Raw genomic sequence first — 26,805 nt, 5'->3', positions numbered from 1 at the left:
CATGGTCTAGTCTGGGTTTCCATCCCTCCATCATTGAACTAGCGTGGTCTAGTCTGGGTGTCCATCCCTCCATCATTGAACTAGTGTGGCCTGGTCTGGGTTTCCATCCCTCCATCAATTAACTAGCATGGCCTAGTCTGGGTTTCCATCCCTCCATCATTGAACAAGCGTGGTCTAGTCTGGGTGTCCATCCCTCCATCATTGAACTAGCGTGGTCTAGTCTGGGTGTCCATCCCTCCATCATTGAACTAGTGAGGCCTAGTCTGGGTTTCCATCCCTCCATCATTGAACTAGCGTGGTCTAGTCTGGGTGTCCATCCCTCCATCATTGAACTAGTGTGGCCTAGTCTGGGTTTCCATCCCTCCATCATTGAACTAGCATGGCCTAGTCTGGGTTTCCATCTCTCCATCATTGAACTAGCGTGGTCTAGTCTGGGTGTCCATCCCTCCATCATTGAGCTAGCGTGGTCTAGTCTGGGTGTCCATCCCTCCATCATTGAACTAGAGTGGCCTAGTCTGGGTGTCCATCCCTCCATCAATTAACTAGCATGGTCTAGTCTGGGTTTCCATCCCTCCATCAATTAACTAGCATGGTCTAGACTGGGTTTCCATCCCTCCATCAATTAACTAGCATGGCCTAGTCTGGGTTTCCATCCCTCCATCATTGAACTGGCGTAATCTGGGTTTCCAGCCATCCTTCATTGAACTGGCATGGCCTAGTCTGGGTTTCCATCCCTCCATCATTGAACTAGCATGGCCTAGACTGGGTTTCCATCCCTGCATCAATTAACTAGCATGGCCTAGTCTGGGTTTCCATCCCTGCATCAATTAACTAGCATGGCCTAGACTGGGTTTCCATCCCTCCAACATTGAACTAGCATGGCCTAGACTGGGTTTCCATCCCTACATCATTGAACTAGCATGGCCTAGACTGGGTTTCCAGCAGGGTGTGGCTAGGCAGGCAGAACCACAGGCAATGGCATGGTATACAGTACCGAGGTTTTGCCATGACGTCTGGTTTCCCTCAAACCCTTATTAACTCATAAAAGCTCACTTGCAGTGCTATTCCTGTAGGTTCACTGGGCTGGCTAAGTATATGGTGCGTCCCTCTCTGATAATGTTAATTATATGGACAAAGTCCTACTCTGTTGCAGGAACCAAAAGCCTCTGATTGGAGCATGATTCATTGCTCTAAACTTTGAACTGTACACTTAGAAAAAACCATGCTATCTAGAATGTAAAATGATTCTTTGTACGTCTCTATGGGAGAACCCTTTGAAGAACACTTTTGGGTTCCATGTAGGACCCTTTCTACAGAAGATTCTACGTGGAACCAAAAAGGGTTCTCCCTGGAACCAAAATTGGTTCTCCTATGGGGACAGGCGAAGAACTGTTTTGGAACCCTTTTTTTTCTAAGAGTGTAGCTTGATTGAGCTTGCCTGGTACAATGGGAGCAATGGAATATTCCCAAAAGTACAATCCACAGCCAACCCTCTGGAACTCCAAACAGACTCGATCAAACGCTCAAAGCATTTTAAAGAAAACAAGTACAATTTCAACCCAGGTCTTCTGAGGTCACAGTTGCGTGTTTGATTGTGTCAATACAAACATGTATAGTTGTTGTGAAAGTACTAGCTAAGCACACTTTCCTCATAGTGCTTTCAAGGAAAAGAGGATACAAGGAAGATTTACTGTCCTAGACGGTTTGGCTCAAGTCCAGCTCTGGCAGAGCAATGGGAGGGTCTCTCTAAGGAAGAAACTGAATAACAAAGAAAGTTTCCCACTCTAAATTACTCCCAGGATGCGTCTCGAATGGCACCCTGTTCCCTATATAGTGAACCCAATTGAAGCCCCGGTCAAAAGTAGTGCACTATAAAGGGAATAATATGCCATTTGGGACGCATGACCAGCGCTTCATCCTCTTAGGAGGAGCCGACAGAAGCCTCAAGCGGCAGTAGTGCATGGGAGGGTCTCTCTTTCTATGAATTATATTTCTATGGTCTCTCCCCCACAGCTTCCTCAGGCATCCCAGGTCACTGGCTGCAGCCTGACAAGAAGCAGACAGACCACACGCATCATACTGGTCTGGAAGAGATCCACACCCCTGTGATCACACACACACACAGACACACATGGGCGCACACACACAAATTCCCATTCACTTCCTTCCACTCCTTACATCCTCCCCGCAACCAGACTGTCCACACACACACACACACCACACACACACACACACACACCTATGTCAGGGTTCCCCACCTTTCGGCCCACAGATAATTTTATTTGGCCCCCCAAGTTTTCTGTGCAAAAAAAATATGTTTTTATTGTTGGACATAAAACACTGTAAAAAGGGGGACAGGGAGAGGGGGTTTAGATCTGGGATAAGAGGAGGACAGGGAGATGGGGACAGGGAGATGGAACTGGGATAAGGCTAGAAAGTTTTTCCACATTTTTATTTTGGTCATAAGGGTTGTTTTATTAGCTAAAACTTGCAATGCACACACAACAAAAATCATATTCCGAAAATATTCAGACCCCTTGACTTTTTTCACATTTTGTTACGTTACAGCCTTATTGGATTAAATTGATTAAATTATTTTGTTTTCCCTCACACAAAATACCCCATAATGACAAAGCAAAAATAGGTTTCTAGAATTTTTTGCAAATGTATTAAAAATAAATAACAGAAATACCTTATTTACAAAACTATTCAGACTCTTTGCTATAAGTGTTAAGGTGCGTGAATGAGGACCCAAAAGCGAATTAACAAAACAGAGTTACTTTAATGACGAAACACACGTAGGCTCAGATGGACAGGCAGATTCCGACAGGACAGGACAAGGTTAGATGAACAGGCAGATTCCGACAGGACAGGACAAGGTTGCAGCAAACACGACGATAGTCTGGTTCAGGCATGAGTAACACAAACGAGAATCCGACAAAGACAGGAACAAAAACAGAGAGAGATATAGAGGACTAATCAGAGGGAAAAAGGGAACAGGTGGGAAAAGGGGTGACGAGGTAGTTAGGAGGAGACAAGGAACAGCTGGGGGAAAGAGGGGGAGAAAAGGTAACCTAATAACGACCAGCAGAGGGAGACAGGGTGAAGGGAAAGGACAGAAACAAGACACAACATGACAATACATGACAGTACCCCCCCACTCACCGAGCGCCTCCTGGCGCACTCGAGGAGGAAACCTGGCGGCAACGGAGGAAATCATCGATCAGCGCACGGTCCAGCACGTCCCGAGAGGGAACCCAACTCCTCTCCTCAGGACCGTACCCCTCCCAATCTACTAGGTACTGATGACCACGGCCCCGAGGACGCATGTCCAAAATCCTACGGACCATGTAGATGGGTGCGCCCTCGACAAGGATGGGGGGGGGGGGGGGGGAAGACGAGCGGGGGCGCGAAGAACGGGCTTGACACAGGAGACATGGAAGACCGGGTGGACGCGACGAAGATATCGCGGAAGAAGAAGTCGAACTGCGACAGGATTGATGATCTGGGAAATACGGAACGGACCAATGAACCGCGGGGTCAACTTGCGAGAAGCGGTCTTAAGGGGAAGGTTCTGAGTGGAGAGCCAAACTCTCTGACCGCGACAATATCTAGGACTCTTAGTTCTACGCTTATTAGCAGCCCTCACAGTCTGCGCCCTATAACGGCAAAGTGCAGACCTGACCCTCTTCCAGGTGCGCTCGCAACGTTGGACAAAAGCCTGAGCGGAGGGAACGCTGGACTCGGCGAACTGAGATGAGAACAGCGGAGGCTGGTACCCGAGGCTACTCTGAAAAGGAGATAGCCCGGTCGCAGACGAAGGAAGCGAGTTGTGGGCGTATTCTGCCCAGGGGAGCTGTTCTGACCGAGACGCATGGTTGCGAAAAGAAAGACTGCGTAAGATGCGACCAATAGTCTGATTGGCCCGTTCTGCTTGACCGTTAGACTGGGGGTGAAAGCCGGAAGAGAGACTGACGGAAGCCCCAATCAAACGGCAAAACTCCCTCCAAAATTGAGACGTGAATTGCGGACCTCTGTCCGAAACGACGTCTGACGGAAGGCCATGAATTCTGAAAACATTCTCGATGATGATTTGTGCCGTCTCTTTAGCAGAAGGAAGCTTAGCAAGGGGAATAAAATGAGCCGCCTTAGAGAACCTGTCGACAACCGTAAGAATAACAGTCTTCCCCGCTGACGAAGGCAGTCCGGTGACAAAATCTAAGGCGATGTGAGACCACGGTCGAGAGGGAATGGGAAGCGGCCTGAGACGGCCGGCAGGAGGGGAGTTACCGGACTTAGTCTGCGCGCAGACCGAACAAGCAGCCACGAAGCGACGCGTGTCATGCTCCCGGGTGGGCCACCAAAAACGCTGGCGAATGGAAGCAAGCGTACCCCGAACGCCAGGGTGGCCGGCTAACTTGGCAGAGTGAGCCCACTGAAGAACGGCCAGACGAGTAGGAACGGGAACGAAAAGAAGGTTCCTGGGACAAGCGCGCGGCGACGGAGTTTGAGTGAGTGCTTGCTTTACCTGCCTCTCAATTCCCCAGACAGTCAACCCGACAACACGCCCCTCAGGGAGAATCCCCTCGGGGTCAGTGGAGGCTACTGAAGAACTGAAGAGACGAGATAAAGCATCAGGCTTGGTGTTCTTAGAGCCCGGACGATAAGAAATCACGAACTCGAAACGAGCGAAAAACAGCGCCCAGCGCGCCTGACGCGCATTAAGTCGTTTGGCAGAACGGATGTACTCAAGGTTCCTATGGTCAGTCCAAACGACAAAAGGAACGGTCGCCCCCTCCAACCACTGTCGCCATTCGCCTAGGGCTAAGCGGATGGCGAGCAGTTCGCGGTTTCCCACATCATAGTTACGTTCCGACGGCGACAGGCGATGAGAAAAATACGCGCAAGGGTGGACCTTGTCGTCAGAGAGGGAGCGCTGAGAAAGAATGGCTCCCACGCCCACCTCTGACGCGTCAACCTCGACCACGAACTGTCTAGAGACGTCAGGTGTAACAAGGATAGGAGCGGATGTAAAACGATTCTTGAGGAGATCAAAAGCTCCCTGGGCGGAAACGGACCACTTAAAGCACGTCTTGACAGAAGTAAGGGCTGTGAGAGGAGCTGCCACCTGACCGAAATTACGGATGAAACGACGATAGAAGTTCGCGAAGCCGAGAAAGCGCTGCAGCTCGACGCGTGACTTAGGGACGGGCCAATCAATGACAGCCTGGACCTTAGCGGGATCCATCTTAATGCCTTCAGCGGAAATAACAGAACCGAGAAATGTGACGGAGGAGGCATGAAAAGTGCACTTCTCAGCCTTCACAAAAAGACAATTCTCTAAAAGGCGCTGGAGGACACGTCGAACGTGCTGAACATGAATCTGGAGTGACGGTGAAAAAATCAGGATATCGTCAAGGTAAACGAAAACAAAGATGTTCAGCATGTCTCTCAGGACATCATTGACTAATGCCTGAAAGACAGCTGGAGCGTTAGCGAGGCCGAAAGGAAGAACCCGGTATTCAAAGTGCCCTAACGGAGTGTTAAACGCCGTCTTCCACTCGTCCCCCTCCCTGATGCGCACGAGATGGTAAGCGTTACGAAGGTCCAACTTAGTGAAAAACCTGGCTCCCTGCAGGATCTCGAAGGCTGAAGACATAAGAGGAAGCGGATAACGATTCTTCACTGTTATGTCATTCAGCCCTCGATAATCTATGCAGGGGCGCAGGGACCCGTCCTTCTTCTTAACAAAAAAAAACCCCGCTCCGGCGGGAGAGGAGGAGGGGACTATGGTACCGGCGGCAAGAGCTACAGACAAATAATCTTCGAGAGCCTTACGTTCGGGAGCCGACAGAGAGTATAGTCTACCCCGGGGGGGAGTGGTTCCCGGAAGGAGATCAATACTACAATCATACGACCGGTGTGGAGGAAGAGAGGTGGCCCTGGACCGACTGAACACCGTGCGCAGATCGTGATATTCCTCCGGCACCCCTGTCAAATCACCAGGCTCCTCCTGTGAAGAAGAGACAGAGGAAACAGGAGGGATAGCAGACATTAAACATTTCACATGACAAGAGACGTTCCAGGAGAGGATAGAATTACTAGACCAATTAATAGAAGGATTATGACAAACTAGCCAGGGATGGCCCAAAACAACAGGTGTAAAAGGTGAACGAAAAATTAAAAAAGAAATGGTTTCGCTATGATTACCAGAGACAGTGAGGGTTAAAGGTAGCGTCTCACGCTGAATCCTGGGGAGAGGACTACCATCCAAGGCGAACAAGGCCGTGGGCTCCCTTAACTGTCTGAGAGGAATGTCATGTTCCCGAGCCCAGGTCTCGTCCATAAAACAGCCCTCCGCCCCAGAGTCTATTAAGGCACTGCAGGAAGCTGACGAACCGGTCCAGCGTAGATGGACCGACAAGGTAGTGCAGGATCTTGAAGGAGAGACAGGAGTAGTAGCGCTCACCAGTAGCCCTCCGCTTACTGATGAGCTCTGGCTTTTACTGGACATGAAGTGACAAAATGACCAGCAGAACCGCAATAGAGACAGAGGCGGTTGGTGATTCTCCGTTCCCTCTCCTTAGTCGAGATGCGGATACCTCCCAGCTGCATAGGCTCAGCACCCGAGCCGGCAGAGGAAGATGGTAGTGATGCGGAGAGGGGGGCAACGGAGAACGCGAGCTCCTTTCCACGAGCTCGGTGACGAAGATCAACCCGTCGCTCAATGCGAATAGCGAGTTCAATCAAGGAATCCACGCTGGAAGGAACCTCCCGGGAGAGAATCTCATCCTTTACCTCTGCGCGGAGACCCTCCAGAAAACGAGCGAGCAAAGCCGGCTCGTTCCAGCCACTGGAGGCAGCAAGAGTGCGAAACTCAATAGAGTAGTCTGTTATGGATCGATTACCTTGACATAGGGAAGACAGGGCCCTGGAAGCCTCCTCCCCAAAAACAGATCGATCAAAAACCCGTATCATCTCCTCCTTAAAGTCCTGATACTGGTTAGTACACTCAGCCCTTGCCTCCCAGATTGCCGTGCCCCACTCACGAGCCCGTCCAGTAAGGAGAGATATGACGTAGGCGACACGAGCAGTGCTCCTGGAGTAAGTGTTGGGCTGGAGAGAAAACACAATATCACACTGGGTGAGGAACGAGCGGCATTCAGTGGGCTCCCCAGAGTAACACGGCGGGTTATTGATTCTGGGCTCCGGAGATTCGAAAGCCCTGGAAGTGGCCGGTGGATCGAGGCGGAGATGGTGAACCTGTTCTGTGAGGTTGGAGACTTGGGTGGCCAGGGTCTCAACGGCATGTCGAGCAGCAGACAATTCCTGCTCGTGTCTGCCTAGCATCGCTCCCTGGATCTCGACGGCAGAGTGGAGAGGATCCGAAGTCGCTGGGTCCATTCTTGGTCGGATTCTTCTGTTAAGGTGCGTGAATGAGGACCCAAAAGCGAATTAACAAAACAGAGTTACTTTAATGACGAAACACACGTAGGCTCAGATGGACAGGCAGATTCCGACAGGACAGGACAAGGTTAGATGAACAGGCAGATTCCGACAGGACAGGACAAGGTTGCAGCAAACACGACGATAGTCTGGTTCAGGCATGAGTAACACAAACGAGAATCCGACAAAGACAGGAACAAAAACAGAGAGAGATATAGAGGACTAATCAGAGGGAAAAAGGGAACAGGTGGGAAAAGGGGTGACGAGGTAGTTAGGAGGAGACAAGGAACAGCTGGGGGAAAGAGGGGGAGAAAAGGTAACCTAATAACGACCAGCAGAGGGAGACAGGGTGAAGGGAAAGGACAGAAACAAGACACAACATGACAATACATGACAATAAGACTCAAAATTGAGCTCAAGTGCATCCTGTTTCCATTGATCATCCTTAAGATGTATCTACAACTTGATCGGAGTCCACCTGTGCTAAATTCAATTGATTGGACATGATTTGGAAAGGCACCCACCTGTCTATATAAGGTCCCACAGTTGTCAGTGCATGTCAGAGCAAAAACAAGCCATGAGATTGTAGGAATTGTCCTTAGAGCTCCCAGACAGGATTGTGTCGAGGCACAGATCTGGGGAAGGGTACCAAAACAGTTTTGCAGTATTGAAGGTCCCCAAGAACACCGATATCACGCCGATATCATTCCGAAATGGAAGAAGTTTGGAACCACCAAGACTCTTCCTAGAGCTGGCCTCCCGGCCAGACTGAGCAATCGGGGGAGAATGACCTTTGGACAGGGAGGTGACCAAGAACCCGATGGTCACTCTGACAGTGCTCCAGAGTTCTTCTGTGAGATTGGATAACCTTCTAGAAGGACAACCATCTCTGCAGCACTCCACCAATCAGGCCTTTATGGTAGAGCGGCCAGACGGAAGCCACTCCTCAGTAAAATGCACATGACAACCACATGACAACCTGCTTGGAGAACTCTCTGACCATGAGAAACAAGATTCTCTGGTCTGATGAAACCAAGATTTAACTCTTTGGCCTGAATGCCAAGCGTCATGTCTGGAGAAAACCTGGCACCATCTGTATGATGAAGCATGGTGGTGTCAGCAGCAGGGAATGGGAGACTAGGCATGATCGAGGGAAAGATGAAGAGATTCTTGATGAAAACCTGCTCCAATGCACTCAGGACCTCAAAATGGGGCGAAGGTTCACCTTCCAACAGGATAACGACCCTAAGCTCACAGCCAAGACAACCCGGAGTGGCTTTGGGACAAGTCTCTGAATGTGGCCCAGCCAGAGTCTGGCCTTGAACCCAATCGAATATCTGAAAATGGCTGTGCAGCGACGCTCCCCATGAATGGGAGAAATTCCCCAAATACAGGTGTGACAAGCTTGTAGCGTAATACCCAAGAAGACTCGTGGCTGTAATCGCTGCCAAAGGTGCTTCAACAAAGTACTGAGAAAAGGGCCTGAAAACTTATGTAAATGTGACATTTCAAGTTTTTAATTTTTTTTAAAACATTTTTTACATTTATAAAAATCTGTATTTGCTTCATCACTTTGGGGTATTGTGTGTAGATTGATGAGGAAAAAAACTATCGAATACATACATACTTACAGTATTGGGTGGCTTTTTTTGTAAAATTTTTACTGTACTGGTCCCCAATGTGAATTGAACCCACAATGCTGGAATTTCAAGCTTCTTGCTCTACCAACTGAGCCACACAGAATCCCCACTTGATATGGATTAGTGCATATATACAGTATATACACTACCGTTCAAAAGTTTGGGGTCACTTAGAAATGTACTTGTTTACCATGAAAACATACATGAAATGAGTTGCAAAATTAATAGGAAATACAGTCAAGACGTTGACAAGGTTATAAATAATGATTCTTAATTGAAATAATAATTGTATCCTTCAAACTTGGCTTTCGTCAAAGAATCCTCCATTTGCAGCAATTACAGCCTTGCATACCTTTGGCATTCTAGTTGTCAATTTGTTGAGGTAATCTGAAGAAATTTCACCTCCCCATACGGTCAAGCTGCTCCTTCATTTTTTCTGCGTCTCACAAATGTTCTTCTTTGTTATCCGAACACCTCAAACTTAAATGTATCTGTCCATCCACTGTCCAGTGTATGTGTTATTTTGCCCATCTTAATCTTTTCTTTTATTGGCCAGTCTGAGATATGCCTTTTTCTTTGCATCTTTGCCTAGAAGGCCACCATCACGGAGTCACCTCTTCACTGTTGACTTTGAGACTGGTGTTTTGTGGGTTGTTTTGTGAAGCTGCCAGTTGAAGACTTGTGAGGCGTCTGTTTCTCAAACTAGACACTCTAATGTACTTGTCCTCTTGCTCAGTTGTGCACCGGGGCCTCCCACTCCTCTTTCTATTCTGGTTAGTGCCATTTTGCACTGTTCTGTGAAGGGAGTAGTACACAGCGTTGTACGAGATCTTCAGTTTCTTGGCAATTTCTCACATGGAATAGCCTTAATTTCTCAGAACAAGAATAGACTGACAAGTTTCAGGTGAAAGTTCTTTGTTTCTGGCCATTTTGAGCCTGTAATCGAACCCACAAATGCTGATGCTCCAGATACTCAACTAGTCTAAAGAAGGCCAGTTTTTTATTTATTCTTTAATCAGACAACAGTTTTCAGCTGTGCTAACATAATTGCAAAAGGGTTTTCTAATGACCAATTAGCCTTTTAAAATTATAAACTTCGATTAGCTAACACAACGTGCCATTGGAACACAGGAGTGATGGTTGCTGATAATGGGCCTCTGTACGCCTATGTAGACATTCAATAACAAAATCAGCCGTTTCCAGCTACAATAGTCATTTACAACATTAACAATGTTTGCACTGTATTTCTGTTCAATTTGATGTTATTTTAATGGACAACAAAATGAGATTTTCTTCCCGAAAACAAGGACATTTCGAAGTGACCCCAAACTTTTGAACGGTAGTGTATATTATTATTTTTAAATCTCATGTATCAGGTTAATATATAAAATTGGAAGTCCTGATAATAAATGTATCATATCTGATGATCCAATATCAAATTACATTACATCACAGGTATGTTTGAGATAAGAGCAACCTAGACTACTTTATTCCTTCATGTCATACTGTTTGTACTTGATTTGACCCTAATTGCTAAAGACGGACAATATTACTGTTAGGTTGCTGGGATAACATGTGCACCACATTTGTCCAGTGGGTATTTAGATTTTTCCAAGCCCTATTAGGTACAGTTGGCATCACTAGTTAATTGCTTGGCCTTGCCTGCTGCTCTCTCTCTCTCCGTCTCGCTCTCTCTCTCTCCCTGACCTTGTTATTGGTCTGGAGGGATCAATGGGACCGCTACAGTAGCAACAGATGGTATGCTATAGTCCCACTAACATATATAGACTTAATATAGGTCAAAGATGACACTCACCATTGAATTCCAATTCAGCCATCGCTGACTAATGTATACAACCAAGGGATTACTTCTGCAGTGTTTGTTTATGACATTATAGTTGTATGTGATAGCCTGTTGCCTGAATTTCAAGTATATTCTGCTTTGCAAAAATTGGGAAATAGGCATGAACAGATATCCATGGACTAGGCTAGGGTTAGGAGTTTTTCTTGACCACAGGACTCGACTAGAATGACACTGACCTGGCAAAAGAGTGGATCCTAGACAAACTGTTTTACTGAGTTTGACTGAATTGGAGCCATTTAGTGTAATGTCATGTCAAAAGAATGTTTATTCTATTTCTTGCCTTTTGGGGGAGGTGAAGGGGAGGGTGATTTCTCAATCCAGGGTTTGTGTTTGTTATTTTACCTTAACTTTCTTACAATGTGAAATAAAATAAGAAATCAAGAAATCAAGAAAAAAAAGCCTGTCATGTCATAGTTTGGCATGGCTCAGTTTGGTTTGGCCTGGTCCAGCCTGTCTTACCGTTCTCCGGTGTAGCCTGGACTGCACAGACACTGTCCGCTGGAGGATACACACATCCCCCCGTTGTGACACTGACACTCCTGGGAACAGTTCCTCCCGAAGCGCCCCTCCGGACACGGCTGGCCACACACTGTACCCTAAACACACACAGAACATTGAATGTGTCAGCACAATATCAACATCCCAGAGTAAATACAATATGTAGGCCATTATATCAATATCCCATAACACATATCAATACATATGATGCAAAAAGAGGATATGCACAATGTGGAGGCAGCTGAGGGGAGGACGGCTCATAATAATGGCTGGAACGGAGCGAATGGAATAAAACACATAGAAACCATGTTTTTTATGTATTTGATACCATTCCACTGATTCTGCTCCAGCCATTATTATGAGCCGTCCTCCCCAATTCATTTGCCACCAACCTCCTGTGATGTACATGGTGTCGTAGCTATCGACTCCTTGCAGTACCATTATATTATGACGTTATATTACTGTAAATGTCAATATGATAACATACAGTAATGCATGAGACTATCAAACATAATTTATGTGTGTGTATTACCATCCATCCAGCGGGGCAGGAGCACTCTCCAGTGACATGGTGGCACACTCCTCCATTCTGGCAAGGGCATCTCTCCTCACACTGCTGTCCATGCTTCCCTGGTGGGCACAGGTCCTCACAACTATAGGACAAGAGGAGAAACATGAAATCTATCCTTACAGACTTAAAGAAATGACAGAGTCAGAAACAAAAAGGGACTGATTAATTAATTATAATACAAATTCTGAAATTATGTCTTTCACAAGAACATCTCTTTCAAACCCTTTTTTGTCTTGAAGCACCCTAGCCACCGTTGTCAGAAACTAGCAGGTTCACGTACCCTACCGGTCATAAGTTTTAGAACACCTACTCATTCAAGGGTTTTTCTTTATTTTTACTATTTTCTACATTGTAGACTAATAGTTTTGATGTTTTCACTTTGAAATAACACAAATGGAATCATGTAGTAACCAAAAAGTGTTAAACATATATTTGAGATTGTTCAAATTGTCACACCCTGACCTTAGAGACCCTTATTTATTCTCTATGTTTGGTTAGGTCAGGGTGTGACTCGGGTGGGAAAATCTATGTTTTCTATTTCTTTGTTGTTTTGCCGAGTGTGGTTCCCAATCAGAGGCAGCTGTCTATCGTTGTCTCTGATTGGGGATCATATATAAGTTGTGATTTTCCCTTTGGGTTTTGTGGGGTGTTATTTTCTGTTTAGTGTCTGTGCCTGACGGAACTGTTCGCTTTCGGATGTGTTATTTTTGTTTGAGTGTTTCTTGTAAATAAATATCATGAACACTTTCCACGCTGAGCTTTGGGCCACTCTTCCTTCCACCGACGACGAGCGTTACACAAATAGCCACCCTTTGCCTTGGTGACAGCTTTGCATCCTCTTGGCATTCTCTCAACCATCTTCATGAGGTAGTCACCTGGAATGCATTTCAATTAACATTTCTTAAAAGTTAATTTGTGGAGATTCTTTCCTTCTTAATGCGTTTGAGACAATCAAATGTCTTGTGACAAGGGGGGTGGGGTGGTGGTATACAGAAGATAGCCCTATTTGGTAAAATACCAAATCCATATGATGGCAAAGAGAATAAGCAAAGAGAAATGCCAGTCCACTCTCTGAAATTTCCTTTAAGTGCAGTCACAAAAACCATCAAGCGCTATGATGAAACTCTCTCTCATGAGGACCGCCACAGGAAAGGAAGACCTCTGCTGCAGAGGATAAGTTCATTAGAGTTACCAGCCTCAGAAATTGCAGCCCAAATAATTGCTTCACAGAGTTCAAGTAACAGACACATCTGAACATCAACTGTTCAGAGGAGACTGTGACTCAGGCCTTTAGGCTGTGTAAAGGCTATTTGACCAAGGAGAGTGATGGAGTGCTGCATCAGATGACCTGGCCTACGCAATCCCCCGACCTCAACCAAATCGAGATGGTTTGGGATGAGTCAGACCGCAGAGTGAAGGAAAAGCAGCCAAAAAGTGCTCAGCATATGTGGGAACTCCTTCAAGACTGTGGCTATTTGAAGAATCTCAAATATAAAATATTATATACACTTTTTTGGTTACTACATAATTCCATATGTGTTATTTCATAGTTTTGATTTCTACAATGTAGAAAATAGTACAAATAAAGAAAAACCCTTTTGACTGGTAGTGTACATAGTGTGTGTTTGTGTTTTTTTAATATTTCCGAGTGCGTGCATGTGTGCGTGTCTCTGATGACTCACAAGGCACCGGTGTATCCGGGTGAACACTTGCACTCCCCGGTCACGTGGTGGCACGCTGCTCCATTTTGGCACAGGCACTTCTGTTGGCACCCGTTGCCATAGGTGCCCGCCTCGCAGACCGCTTCGCAGCGCCAGCCCCTGTACCCGGGCTGGCAGATACAGGCGCCCGTGATGGGGTTACACAGTGCACTGTTCTGACACTGGCAGCGGTTACTGCAGTGGGGACCCCAGTGGTTGCTGTCACACGCTGAGAGAGAAATAAGAGAGAGAATGTAAGATTTAAACTAGGAGATATAAAAAAGGGCTGATTTTAGCGTTGTATTCAGTAAGTGAGTATGATAGTTTGTAAGTATGTATTTTAGAAGAATGCTCAGAACATACTGTAAATATAGGACTTTAAAATCTCCAAAAGCTCCTAATATCCAGGTTATTGAGGTATTCAAATACATCGAAAATGAGTTGACTGCTAAGAGACCACAAAACAAAGCCAGAAACCACCAGCCATCCACAACCTGTTCCTCAAGCTGATTTAATCAGAGCTTGTTTTGATTTATTACCTCACATTGAGGTCAATCATCTCTCCTTGCCAGTTGTGCATTACTACGATTTATTTCAGGCACACACCTGTTTTCAGTTTTGGACAGGCAGCTGTGCTGGAGGAGCACTTCACCAACAATCACCTCAGCCAAAGCTATTGTAAACATCTGGGTCAAACGAAACCCTGCGCTTCATCGATGTCTCTACGTTAAGTCACTTGACCAAAACAAACATACTGTCTCCAAATGAGTGTTGAGGTTGCTAACTTTAGGTCGTGTTTCACTATTAACCCAGGAAGTTAACCATCTGTGGGGAAGGGGGATCCTACCAGCCTTCCACACTCAAGACCACTCCTATTAAAAATCTGAGTAGCTGAGTGGAGTCACACATCTTTAGCGTGGACCCGGCACTCCTTTTATCTGTTTCAACAGGGTCCTGTTCATTAGCGAGCACCATAGCAACAGAAAACAAAAATAATAATTTCTCATTGGACAAGTCCAGGTAATGCCTCCCTGTTTCAGTCTGTTTTCTTCTGTTTGGTGCCAAATGAACACGCCTCTCAAACGTAGGTTCTCTGCTGAACTGGAGGAAACTCACATTCTCTCTGTAACCACATGTTTATTCTAGTTGTCTTTCATCTTCTGTGAAACACGTTTCTATGTTTCTACGATTACGGCAGTACTCGTAAGGGAACTTCCCTTATGGTAGGGTTAGGGTTAGGGTACTGCACTCATGGTTGGGTTAGGGTTATGGTACTGCTCTCATGGTTGGGTTAATGTTAGGGTACTGCCCTCATGGTTGCCCTAAGGGGTCTGGTAATGACTTGGGGGAAATATGAGAGAACACAGGTTTACTTTCACTGGCAAACCCTTCATTAGAAATGCACTGTATAAACTCAGAACTTAGTCTCAGAGAAAGAGGCCTCTCTTTAGCGGTGTGGAGACCGACAGAGTTTAGAGTTGAGAGCGGGACAATCTTAAAGACAGGCATCAGTACTAGTAAGCCCAAACAAAGATAGACAGCAAGTGGTCAGTAGTTACTCCTGTCATTAAAATCTTTAAATCACAGTGCAAAAACTAAGTAAAAACTCAATGTACAGCAGTGTGTCTAGATCCAGGTGCTGGTGCTGGCAAAAAAAACTCCTATCTATCCAACGTGTTATCCAACTAGGTGTCCAACTACATAACGAACTTGGTATCCAACTAGGTACAGTGAGGCAAAAAAGTATTTAGTCAGCCACCAATTGTGCAAGTTCTCCCACTTAAAAAGATAAGAGAGGCCTGTAATTTTCATCATAGGTACACTTCAACTATGACAGACAAAATGAGAAAAAAAAATCCAGAAAATCAAATTGTAGTATTAAGTATTTGGTCAATAACAAAAGTTTATCTCAATACTTTGTTATATACCCTTTGTTGGCATTGACAGAGGTCAAACGTTTTCTGAAAGTCTTCACAAGGTTTTCACACACTGTTGCTGGTATTTTGGCCCATTCCTCCATGCTGATCTCCTCTAGAGCAGTGATGTTTTGGGGCTGTTGCTGGGCAACACGGACTTTCAACTCCCTCCAAAGATTTTCTATGGGGTTGAGATCTGGAGACTGGCTAGGCCACTCCAGGACCTTGAAATGCTTCTTACGAAGCCACTCTTTCGGTTTTCACTCAAAATCTCACGATACATGGCCCCATTCATTCTTTCCTTTACACGGATCAGTCGTCCTGGTCCCTTTGCAGAAAAAAGCCCCAAAGCATGATGTTTCCACCCCCATGCTTCACAGTAGGTATGGTGTTCTTTGGATGCAACTCAGCATTCTTTGTCCTCCAAACACGACGAGTTGAGTTTTTACCAAAAAGTTATATTTTGGTTTCATCTGACCATATGACATTCTCCCAATCTTCTTCTGGATCATCCAAAATGCTCTCTAGCAAACTGTAACGGTTTTCTTGGTGAGAAGGAGAGTCGGACCAAAATGCGGCGTGTCTATTGCAATCCATGTTTAATGAAGTAACACACTAAACACAAACACTATCAAAACAATAAACTTAACGAAAACCGAAACAGCCTATACTCGTGTAACCTAACACAGAACAATGACATCAGGACACTAAGGACAATCACCCACGACAAACTCAAAGAATATGGCTGCCTAAATATGGTTCCCAATCAGAGACAACGATAAACACCTGCCTCTGATTGAGAACCACTTCAGACAGCCATAGACTTAGCTAGAACACCCCACTAGCTACAATCCCCATACATAACACCACATACACAAACCCATGCCACACCCTGGCCTGACCAAATAAATAAAGATAAACACAAAATACTTTGACCAGGGTGTGACAGAACCCCCCCCCTAAGGTGCGGACTCCCGAACGCACCTCAAAACAATAGGGAGGGTCCGGGTGGGCGTCTGTCCATGGTGGCGGCTCCGGCGCGGGACGTGGACCCCACTCAATCAATGTCTTAGTCCCTTCTCCTCGCGTCCCTGGATAGTCCACCCTCGCCGCCGACCATGGCCTAGTAGTCCTCACCCAGAACCCCACTGGACTGAGGAGCAGATCGGGACTGAGGGGCAGCTCGGGACTGAGGCAGCTCAGGACTGAGGGGAAGCTCAGGAGTGAGAGGAAGCTCAGGAGTGAGAGGAAGCTCAGGAGTGAGAGGAAGCTCAGGCAGGTTGATGAATCTACCAGATCCTGGCTGGCTGGTGGTTTCGGCAGATCCTGGCTGACTGGCAGATCCTGGCTGACTGGCAGATCCTGGCTGACTGGCAGATCCTGGCTGACTGGCAGATCTGGAAGAGTCTGGTCGACTGGCAGATCTGGAAGAGTCTGGTCGACTGGCAGATCTGGAAGAGTCTGGTCGACTGGCAGATCTGGAAGAGTCTGGTCGACTGGCAGATCTGGAAGAGTCTGGTCGACTGGCAGATCTGGGAGAGTCTGGTCGACTGGCAGATCTGGAAGAGTCTGGTCGACTGGCAGCTCTGGCTGCTCCATGCTGACTGGCAGCTCTGGCTGCTCCATGCTGACTGGCTGCTCCATGCTGACTGGCAGCTCTGGCTGCTCCATGCTGACTGGCTGCTCCATGCTGACTGGCAGCTCTGGCTGCTCCATGCTGACTGGCTGCTCTGGCTGCTCCATGCTGACTGGCTGCTCCATGCTGACTGGCGGTCCTGGCTGCTCCATGCTGACTGGCGGCCCTGGCTGCTCCATGCTGACTGGCGGTCCTGGCTGCTCCATGCTGACTGGCGGCCCTGGCTGCGCCATGCTGACTGGCGGCCCTGGCGGCTCCTTGCAGACTGGCAGCTCTGGCGGCTCCTTGCAGACTGGCAGCTCTGGCGGCTCCTTGCAGACTGGCAGCTCTGGCGGCTCCTTGCAGACTGGCAGCTTTGGCGGCATCCTGCAGACAGGCAGCTCTGGCGGCTCCTTGCAGACTGGCAGCTCTATGCTAACTGGCAGCTCTATGCTAACTGGCAGCTCTATGCTAACTGGCAGCTCTATGCTAACTGGCAGCTCTATGCTAACTGGCAGCTCTATGCTAACTGGCAGCTCTATGCTAACTGGCAGCTCTATGCTAACTGGCAGTTCTGAACAGGCGGGAGACTCCGGCAGCGCTGTAGAGAAGGAAGGCTCTAACAGCGCTAAACAGGCGGGAGACTCCGACAGCGCTGGAGAGGAGGAGGGCTCCGACAGCGCTGGACAGGCGAGGCGCACTGTAGGCCTGATGCGTGGTGCTGGCACTGGTGGTACTGGGCCGAGGACACGCACAGGAAGCCTGGTGCGGGGAGCTGCTACCGGAGGGCTGGGGTGTGGAGGTGGCACAGGATGGGTTAGACCGTGAAGGCGTACTGGAGATCTTGAGAGCGGTGCTGGCACAGGACGTGCAAGGCTAGGGAGGTGCACAGGAGGCCTGGTACGTGAGACTGGCACCATCTTCACCAGCCGACTAACACGCACCTCAGGACGAGTATGGAGCGCTGACCCAGGTGCCATCAAATCCCCGACACGCTCCGTCGGGCGAATTCCATGTTTAAAACACCAACACAGCAACTCCCTCATTTCTCTCTCCTCCAATTTCCCCATTAACTCCTTCACAGTCTCTGTTTCGCTCACCTCCAACACCGGCTCTGGTTCTGGTCTCCTCCTTGGCTCCTCACGATAAACAGGGAGAGTTGGCTCAGGTCTGGCTCCTGACTCTGCCACACTCTCCCTGAGCCCCCCCCCAAGAAATTTTTGGGGCTGACTATGGGGCCTCCGTCCACGCCGCCTTGCTTGCTTCGCAAACTCCATTCTCCTATATCCTTCCGCGCACTGCTCCATCGAATCCCAGGCGGGCTCCGGCACTCTCCCTGGGTCGACCGCCCACCTGTCTATCTCCTCCCAAGAAGTATAGTCCATACTGTACTCCACTTTGGGCTGTTCCTGCCTGTTGACACGCTGCTTGGTCCCTTTGTGGTGGGTGATTCTGTAACGGTTTTCTTGGTGAGAAGGAGAGTCGGACCAAAATGCGGCGTGTCTATTGCAATCCATGTTTAATGAAGTAACACACTAAACACAAACACTATCAAAACAATAAACTTAACGAAAACCGAAACAGCCTATACTCGTGTAACCTAACACAGAACAATGACATCAGGACACTAAGGACAATCACCCACGACAAACTCAAAGAATATGGCTGCCTAAATATGGTTCCCAATCAGAGACAACGATAAACACCTGCCTCTGATTGAGAACCACTTCAGACAGCCATAGACTTAGCTAGAACACCCCACTAGCTACAATCCCCATACATAACACCACATACACAAACCCATGCCACACCCTGGCCTGACCAAATAAATAAAGATAAACACAAAATACTTTGACCAGGGTGTGACACAAACTTCAGACGGGCCTGGACATGTACTGGCTTAAGCAGGGGGACATGTCTGGCACTGCAGGATTTGAGTCCCTGGCGGCGTAGTGTGTTACTGATGGTAGGCTTTGTTACTTTGGTCCCAGCTCTCTGCAGATCATTCACTAGGTCCCCCCGTGTGGTTCTGGGATTTTTGCTCACCGTTCTTGTGATCATTTTGACCCCACAGGGTGAGATCTTGCGTGGAGCCCCAGATCGAGGGAGATTATCAGTGGTCTTGTGTGTCTTCCATTACCTAATAATTGCTCCCACAGTTGATTTCTTCAAACCAAGCTGCTTACCTATTACAGATTCAGTCTTCCCAGCCTGGTGCAGGTCTACAATTTTGTTTCTGTGTCCTTTGACAGCTCTTTGGTCTTGGCCATAGTGGAGTTTGGAGTGTGACTGTTTGAGGTTGTGGACAGGTGTCTTTTATACTGATAACAAGTTCAAACAGGTGCCATTACTACAGGTAACGAGTGGAGGACAGAGGAGCCTCTTAAAGAAGAAGTTACAGGTCTGTGAGAGACAGAAATCTTGCTTGTTTGTAGGTGACCAAATACTTATTTTCCACCATAATTTGCTAATAAATTCATTAATAATCCTACAATATGATTTTCTGGATTTTCTTTCTCATTTTGTCTGTCATAGGTGAAGTGTACCTATGAAGAAAATTACAGGCCTCTCTCATCTTTTTAAGTGGGAGAACTTGCATAATTGGTGGCTGACTAAATACTTTTTTGCCCCACTGTATCTAATTATTTATCCAACTAGAGATCCAACTAGGTATCTAACCATGTATCCAACTATCTATCCAACTAGGTATCCAACTATCTATCCAACTAGGTATCCAACTATCTATCCAACTAGGTATCCAACTATCTATTCAGTTAGGTATCCAACTATCTATCCAACTAGGTATCCAACTATCTATCCAACTAGGTATCCAACTATCTATCCAGCTAGGTATCCAATTATCTTTCCAGCTAGGTATCCAACTATCTATCCAACTAGGTATCCAACTATATATCCAACTACGTATCCAACTATCTATCCAACTATCTATCCAGCTAGGTATCCAACTATCTATCCAATTAGGTTTCCAACAATCTATCCAACTATCTATCAAACTAGGTATCCAACTAGGTATCAAAATAAGTATACAACTATCTATCCAACTAGTTAATCAATTATGTATCCAACTAGGTATCCAATGATGTATCTAACTAAGTATCCAACTCGCTATCCAACTCAGTATCCAACTCAGTATCCAACTCAGTATCCAACTCGGTATCCAACTCGGTATCCAACTAAGTATCCAACCAGGTATCCAACTATCAATCCAACTAAGTATCCAACTAGGTATCCAACTATCTATCCAACTCTTTTCCAAATATCTATCCAACTATGTATCCAACTATCTATAAAACTAGATATGCAACTATCTATCCAACTAGGTATCAAACTAGGTATCCAACTATCTATCCAACTAGGTATCCAACTATCTATCCAGCTAGGTATCCAATTATCTATCCAACTAGGTATCCAACTATCTATCCAGCTAGGTATCCAATTATCTATCCAACTAGGTATCCAATTATCTATCCAACTAGGTATCCAACTATCTATCCAGCTAGGTATCCAATTATCTATCCAACTAGGTATCCAATTATCTATCCAACTAGGTATCCAATTATCTATCCAACTAGGTATCCAACTACATATCCAACTATCTATCCAACTAGGTATCCAACAAAGTATCCAACTAGGTATCCAACTAGGTATCCAACTAAGTATCCAACTAAGTATCCAACTATCTATCCAACTAGGTATCCAACTAGGTATCCAACAAAGTATCCAACTAGGTATCCAACTATCTATCCAACTAGGTATCCAATTATTTATCCAACTAGGTATCCAACTAGGTATCCAACTAGGTATCCAACTATCTATCCAACTACGTATCCAACTATCTATCCAACTAGGTATCCAACTAGGTATCCAACTAGGTATCCAACAAAGTATCCAACTAGGTATCCAACTAGGTATCCAACTAAGTATCCAACTAAGTATCCAACTAGGTATCCAACTAGATATCCAACTAGGTATCCAACAAAGTATCCAACTAGGTGTCCAACTAAGTATCCAACTAAGTATCCAACTATCTATCCAACTAGGTATCCAACTAGGTATCTAACTAAGTATCCAACTATCTATCCAACTAAGTATCCAACTATCTATCCAACTATCTATCCAACTAGGTATCTAACTAAGTATCCAACTATCTATTCAGTTAGGTATCCAACTATCTATCCAGCTAGGTATCCAATTATCTATCCAACTAGGTATCCAATTATCTATCCAACTAGGTATCCAATTATCTATCCAACTAGGTATCCAACTACGTATCCAACTATCTATCCAACTAGGTATCCAACTAGGTATCCAACAAAGTATCCAACTAGGTATCCAACTAGGTATCCAACTAAGTATCCAACTAAGTATCCAACTATCTATCCAACTAGGTATCCAACTATCTATCCAACTAGGTATCCAACTAGGTATCCAACAAAGTATCCAACTAGGTATCCAACTATCTATCCAACTAGGTATCCAATTATTTATCCAACTAGGTATCCAACTAGGTATGCAACTAGGTATCCAACTATCTATCCAACTACGTATCCAACTATCTATCCAACTAGGTATCCAACTAGGTATCCAACTAGGTATCCAACAAAGTATCCAACTAGGTATCCAACTAGGTATCCAACTAAGTATCCAACTATCTATCCAACTAGATATCCAACTAGGTATCCAACAAAGTATCCAACTAGGTGTCCAACTAAGTATCCAACTAAGTATCCAACTATCCATCCAACTAGGTATCCAACTAGGTATCTAACTAAGTATCCAACTATCTATCCAACTAAGTATCCAACTATCTATCCAACTATCTATCCAACTAGGTATCTAACTAAGTATCCAACTATCTATCCAACTAAGTATCCAACTATCTATCCAGCTAGGTATCCAATTATCTATCCAACTAGGTATCCAACTATCTATTCAGTTAGGTATCCAACTATCTATCCAACTAGGTATCCAACTATCTATCCAACTAGGTATCCAACTATCTATCCAGCTAGGTATCCAACTATCTATCCAGCTAGGTATCCAATTATCTATCTAACTAGGTATCCAATTATCTATCCAACTAGGTATCCAATTATCTATCCAACTAGGTATCCAACTAGGTATCCAACAAAGTATCCAACTAGGTATCCAACTAGGTATCCAACTAAGTATCCAACAAAGTATCCAACTAGGTATCCAACTAGGTATCCAACTAAGTATCCAACTAAGTATCCAACTATCTATCCAACTAGGTATCCAACTAGGTATCCAACAAAGTATCCAACTAGGTATCCAACTATCTATCCAACTAGGTATCCAATTATTTATCCAACTAGGTATCCAACTAGGTATCCAACTAGGTATCCAACTATCTATCCAACTACGTATCCAACTATCTATCCAACTAGGTATCCAACTAGGTATCCAACTAGGTATCCAACAAAGTATCCAACTAGGTATCCAACTAGGTATCCAACTAAGTATCCAACTATCTATCCAACTAGATATCCAACTAGGTATCCAACAAAGTATCCAACTAGGTGTCCAACTAAGTATCCAACTAAGTATCCAACTATCCATCCAACTAGGTATCCAACTAGGTATCTAACTAAGTATCCAACTATCTATCCAACTAAGTATCCAACTATCTATCCAACTATCTATCCAACTAGGTATCTAACTAAGTATCCAACTATCTATCCAACTAAGTATCCAACTATCTATCCAGCTAGGTATCCAATTATCTATCCAACTAGGTATCCAACTATCTATTCAGTTAGGTATCCAACTATCTATCCAACTAGGTATCCAACTATCTATCCAACTAGGTATCCAACTATCTATCCAGCTAGGTATCCAACTATCTATCCAGCTAGGTATCCAATTATCTATCTAACTAGGTATCCAATTATCTATCCAACTAGGTATCCAATTATCTATCCAACTAGGTATCCAACTAGGTATCCAACAAAGTATCCAACTAGGTATCCAACTAGGTATCCAACTATCTATCCAACTATCTATCCAACTAGGTATCTAACTAAGTATCCAACTAAGTATCCAACTAAGTATCCAACTATCTATCCAACTAGGTATCCAACAAAGTATCCAACTAGGTATCCAACTATCTATCCAACTAGGTATCCAATTATTTATCCAACTAGGTATCCAACTAGGTATCCAACTAGGTATCCAACTATCTATCCAACTACGTATCCAACTATCTATCCAACTAGGTATCCAACTAGGTATCCAACTAGGTATCCAACAAAGTATCCAACTAGGTATCCAACTAGGTATCCAACTAAGTATCCAACTAAGTATCCAACTATCTATCCAACTAGATATCCAACTAGGTATCCAACAAAGTATCCAACTAGGTGTCCAACTAAGTATCCAACTAAGTATCCAACTATCTATCCAACTAGGTATCCAACTAGGTATCTAACTAGGTATGCAACTGTCTATCCAACTATCTATCCAACTAGGTATCTAACTAGGTATCCAACTAGGTATCCAACTATCTATCCAACTATCTATCCAACTATCTATCCAACTAGGTATCCAACTAGGTATCTAACTAGGTATCCAACTAGGTATCCAACTAGGTGTAAAGTAAAGAACATCACACTAAAGAAGACAACCAGCCTTAGCTTCATTCTATTTCATTTATTTCATTGTAAGGTGCATAAAGGAACAACACATGTACAGTACAGGTAATTGCCAAAATAATGGAAACACTCAATTGAATTAAGGATACAAAGTATATTGAAAGCAGGTACTTCCACACAGCTGTGATTCCTGAGTTAATTAAGCAATTAATTAACATCCCATCATACTTAGGGTCATGTATAAAAATGCTGGGCAGGCCATCATTTTGGACACCATGGCTATGCCCCATAGGATGACAATGCCCCCATCCGCAGGGAACGAGTGTTTCACTGAAGTGTTTGATGATCATGAAAATTATTTAAACCATATTCCATGTCTTAGTCATCAGAGCTCAACCCAACTGTACACTGGAGATTCTGGAGCGACGCCTTTCCACCACCATCAACAAAACACCAAATTATGGAATATGTTATGGAATAATGGCGTCGCATCCCTCCAACAGTGTACCAGACACTTGTAGAATCTATGCCAAGGTGCATTGAAGCTGTTCTGGCTCATTGTGGCTCAACACCCTATTAAGACACTTTATCTCGGTGTTTCCTTTATTTTGGCAGTTGCCTGTAGCTTCATCAGGTTAATTTCGACACTTGTTTTGGATACCTCCCACTGGGCACACACTGGTTGAATCAGCGTTGTTTCCACATCATTTCAATTAAATTATGTTGAACCAACGTGGAATAGATGTTGAATGTTGTTCTGTTGAATGTTGAATAGATGTTCTGACGTCTTTACCCACGACGTCAGAAACTAGAGTGTGGTTGAAGGGTGTCTGCCAACCAGGCACATAAACAGTAAAGACCTTCCCTTTCCCATGTGTGGTGTGGTATTAGATTGAGGCCGACCTCCCCAGCCACACGTGTTATGGCTGCCCTGATTAAAGCATGAAGAGGTCTGATGAGAGGATGCGAGTGGAAGCCTCATGCCTTAAAATGGGCCGTAAAATGTACTGTTTGGGTGAACGATGACATCGTTGACTGGGTGTGTGTGGAGGTTGAAGGGTATGTGTGTGTGTGTGATGGTGATGGAGTAATCAATAGGTGTGTTGTGCTCACACCCCTCCCCCTTTTCACAAGGAAAGTCCCCATAGTCATAGTATGACCATAGAATTAGAATGCATTAATTATAGTATGACTCGAAAATGTGTATGAGTCGGCGAAACCACTTAAAATCAGTTCTTCTTCATAGTTCGATTCACCCACCCTATCCTTCCTCCACTGCTACACAGTTACACAAGCTGGACTGACCCTATAAAACCAACCAGCTGTTTATCTCAAGCTATTTCCAGAGCAGTTCCTCGTGAATCAGTCCTCTTAACATCGGATATTTCCACAAATATTTTTCTCCAATTTATAGGAAGTATGCACTTTCAAAGTCAAACAAGCCTTCGACAGCCATCTGACCTAAAAATGCGTCACTGACTGAAATTCAGCTTATGCGTCTACAATATCATTGTAGGAGTTCTGGGTCTTCTGTAGATGATCCTTTACTACCTGTAACATTTCCGGAGATGATGGAAAATGTCCTGTCCAGAGTTCCAGACAAACATCTGGCCAAACATTGAGCTGTCTGAATGTACAGTAATCCATACACCATAACGAGTCAACTGGAGACCAGTCATATTGCTCAACAGTGACAATAAGGTTAGACTGATACCAGACAAGATTGAGAACTGCTCAAGGTACAATTAAATTCAGATGTAGAATCCTTTCTCTATCCTACCCTTACCCATAAAAAGGAAAGAAATACACACCGCCCTGAAGTCACCACTTACAGTGATAGTTCATCCAAATTGCTAAATTACTTACTTTACCAAGCCACTGCCACCAACCACTAACTTTTAAGCATTTTATAACCAAAGTCAATGTATCATATATTACCATAGTTGGAATTTCACACCCATTTCATGCAACCTCATCCTTCACTATGGAGCGACAGGAAGAGTATCCTTTAACACTGAGCCAAGCTGAGCCAAACAGCATGACCCTCATGTGGCGCTGGACATGCGCCAAACAAGAACTATGCTGTACCTCAACCACAGTTTCTCTCTGACACAGCTAAAACCAGGAAACCAGGAGTCTTCTTGGCTCAACCGCTTAACGGCTGCCATATTGGCTCCTGCATTAGCCTCTTTCCATTTTGGCCTGCTGGTGAAAAGTGCACTGCTTAGCTGCGGGCTAAAGTGCTGTGTTTTACACAGTATCACACAGTGTGGGCAGTGGGTGCGGAGAGAGAGAGGGATGGAAAGAGAGAAAGAGAGACAGAGAGAACGAGGGAGAGATTAAGAAAGAAATAAGAGAGCAAGAGCAAGGTAGAGAGAAATAGAGAAAAAGTCAATTTTGCAGAGAAACCTCCTCTCGCATTTACTGTGGGACTCCGGTATCTTTGTGCAACCTAATCTAGATAGAAAGGGTTAGGGTTCAACCTGACCTAGATAGAAAGGGTTATGGTTCAACCTGACCTAGATAGAAATGTCCCACTAGAAAACCTGAAGGGCTCCTCATTGTCGAGCCTTGGGACAAACTGTTCCCTTTTATTCAAGACTCAGCACATATGACCCAAAGACAAGAGACACACTAAGCATTGGGGGTTTGGTCATGAGGTTGTTTGTTCCAGAAATTGGATCAAGATGTTCTGTTATTGACATATATTATGTTAATTGCTTAGAAAACACAAGCAATCAGTGATTGGCAATACATACAGACCACATGCAATGGACAAAATCTAGGCCAGGGGTCGGCAACAGGCGGCAGGAACTCCTATAATCAACCTCTTTACTTTACTTATCTTTACTATTCTTTATTAAAAGTCATTTCTCCTCTACCTATGGAAATCAGACCAAATGATCCTGTCAAAAACAAACTC

The 26,805-nt window shown here is 45.1% G+C and overlaps 1 protein-coding gene across 3 annotated transcripts in view; it reads right to left on the bottom strand.

Annotated features, from left to right (window-relative positions):
- megf10 (multiple EGF-like-domains 10) overlaps positions 1-26,805 on the bottom strand; it is a 104,563-nt gene that overhangs the window by 33,988 nt on the left and 43,770 nt on the right. For all 3 annotated transcript variants that reach the window (XM_036976788.1, XM_021601689.2, XM_021601691.2), the window contains exons 6-8: positions 13,702-13,948; positions 11,981-12,101; positions 11,410-11,546 (exon numbers count right to left, since the gene is read on the bottom strand). In XM_036976788.1, coding sequence (XP_036832683.1) covers positions 11,410-11,546; positions 11,981-12,101; positions 13,702-13,948 — 505 coding nt within the window. The remainder of the gene's footprint in view (positions 1-11,409; positions 11,547-11,980; positions 12,102-13,701; positions 13,949-26,805) is intronic.

Source organism: Oncorhynchus mykiss, chromosome 5, assembly GCF_013265735.2.
Source record: "Oncorhynchus mykiss isolate Arlee chromosome 5, USDA_OmykA_1.1, whole genome shotgun sequence".
NCBI lineage: Eukaryota > Metazoa > Chordata > Actinopteri > Salmoniformes > Salmonidae > Oncorhynchus > Oncorhynchus mykiss.
The sequence above is the reverse complement of the archived record's forward strand: the minus strand, read 5'-3'. Positions and strand labels throughout refer to the sequence as shown.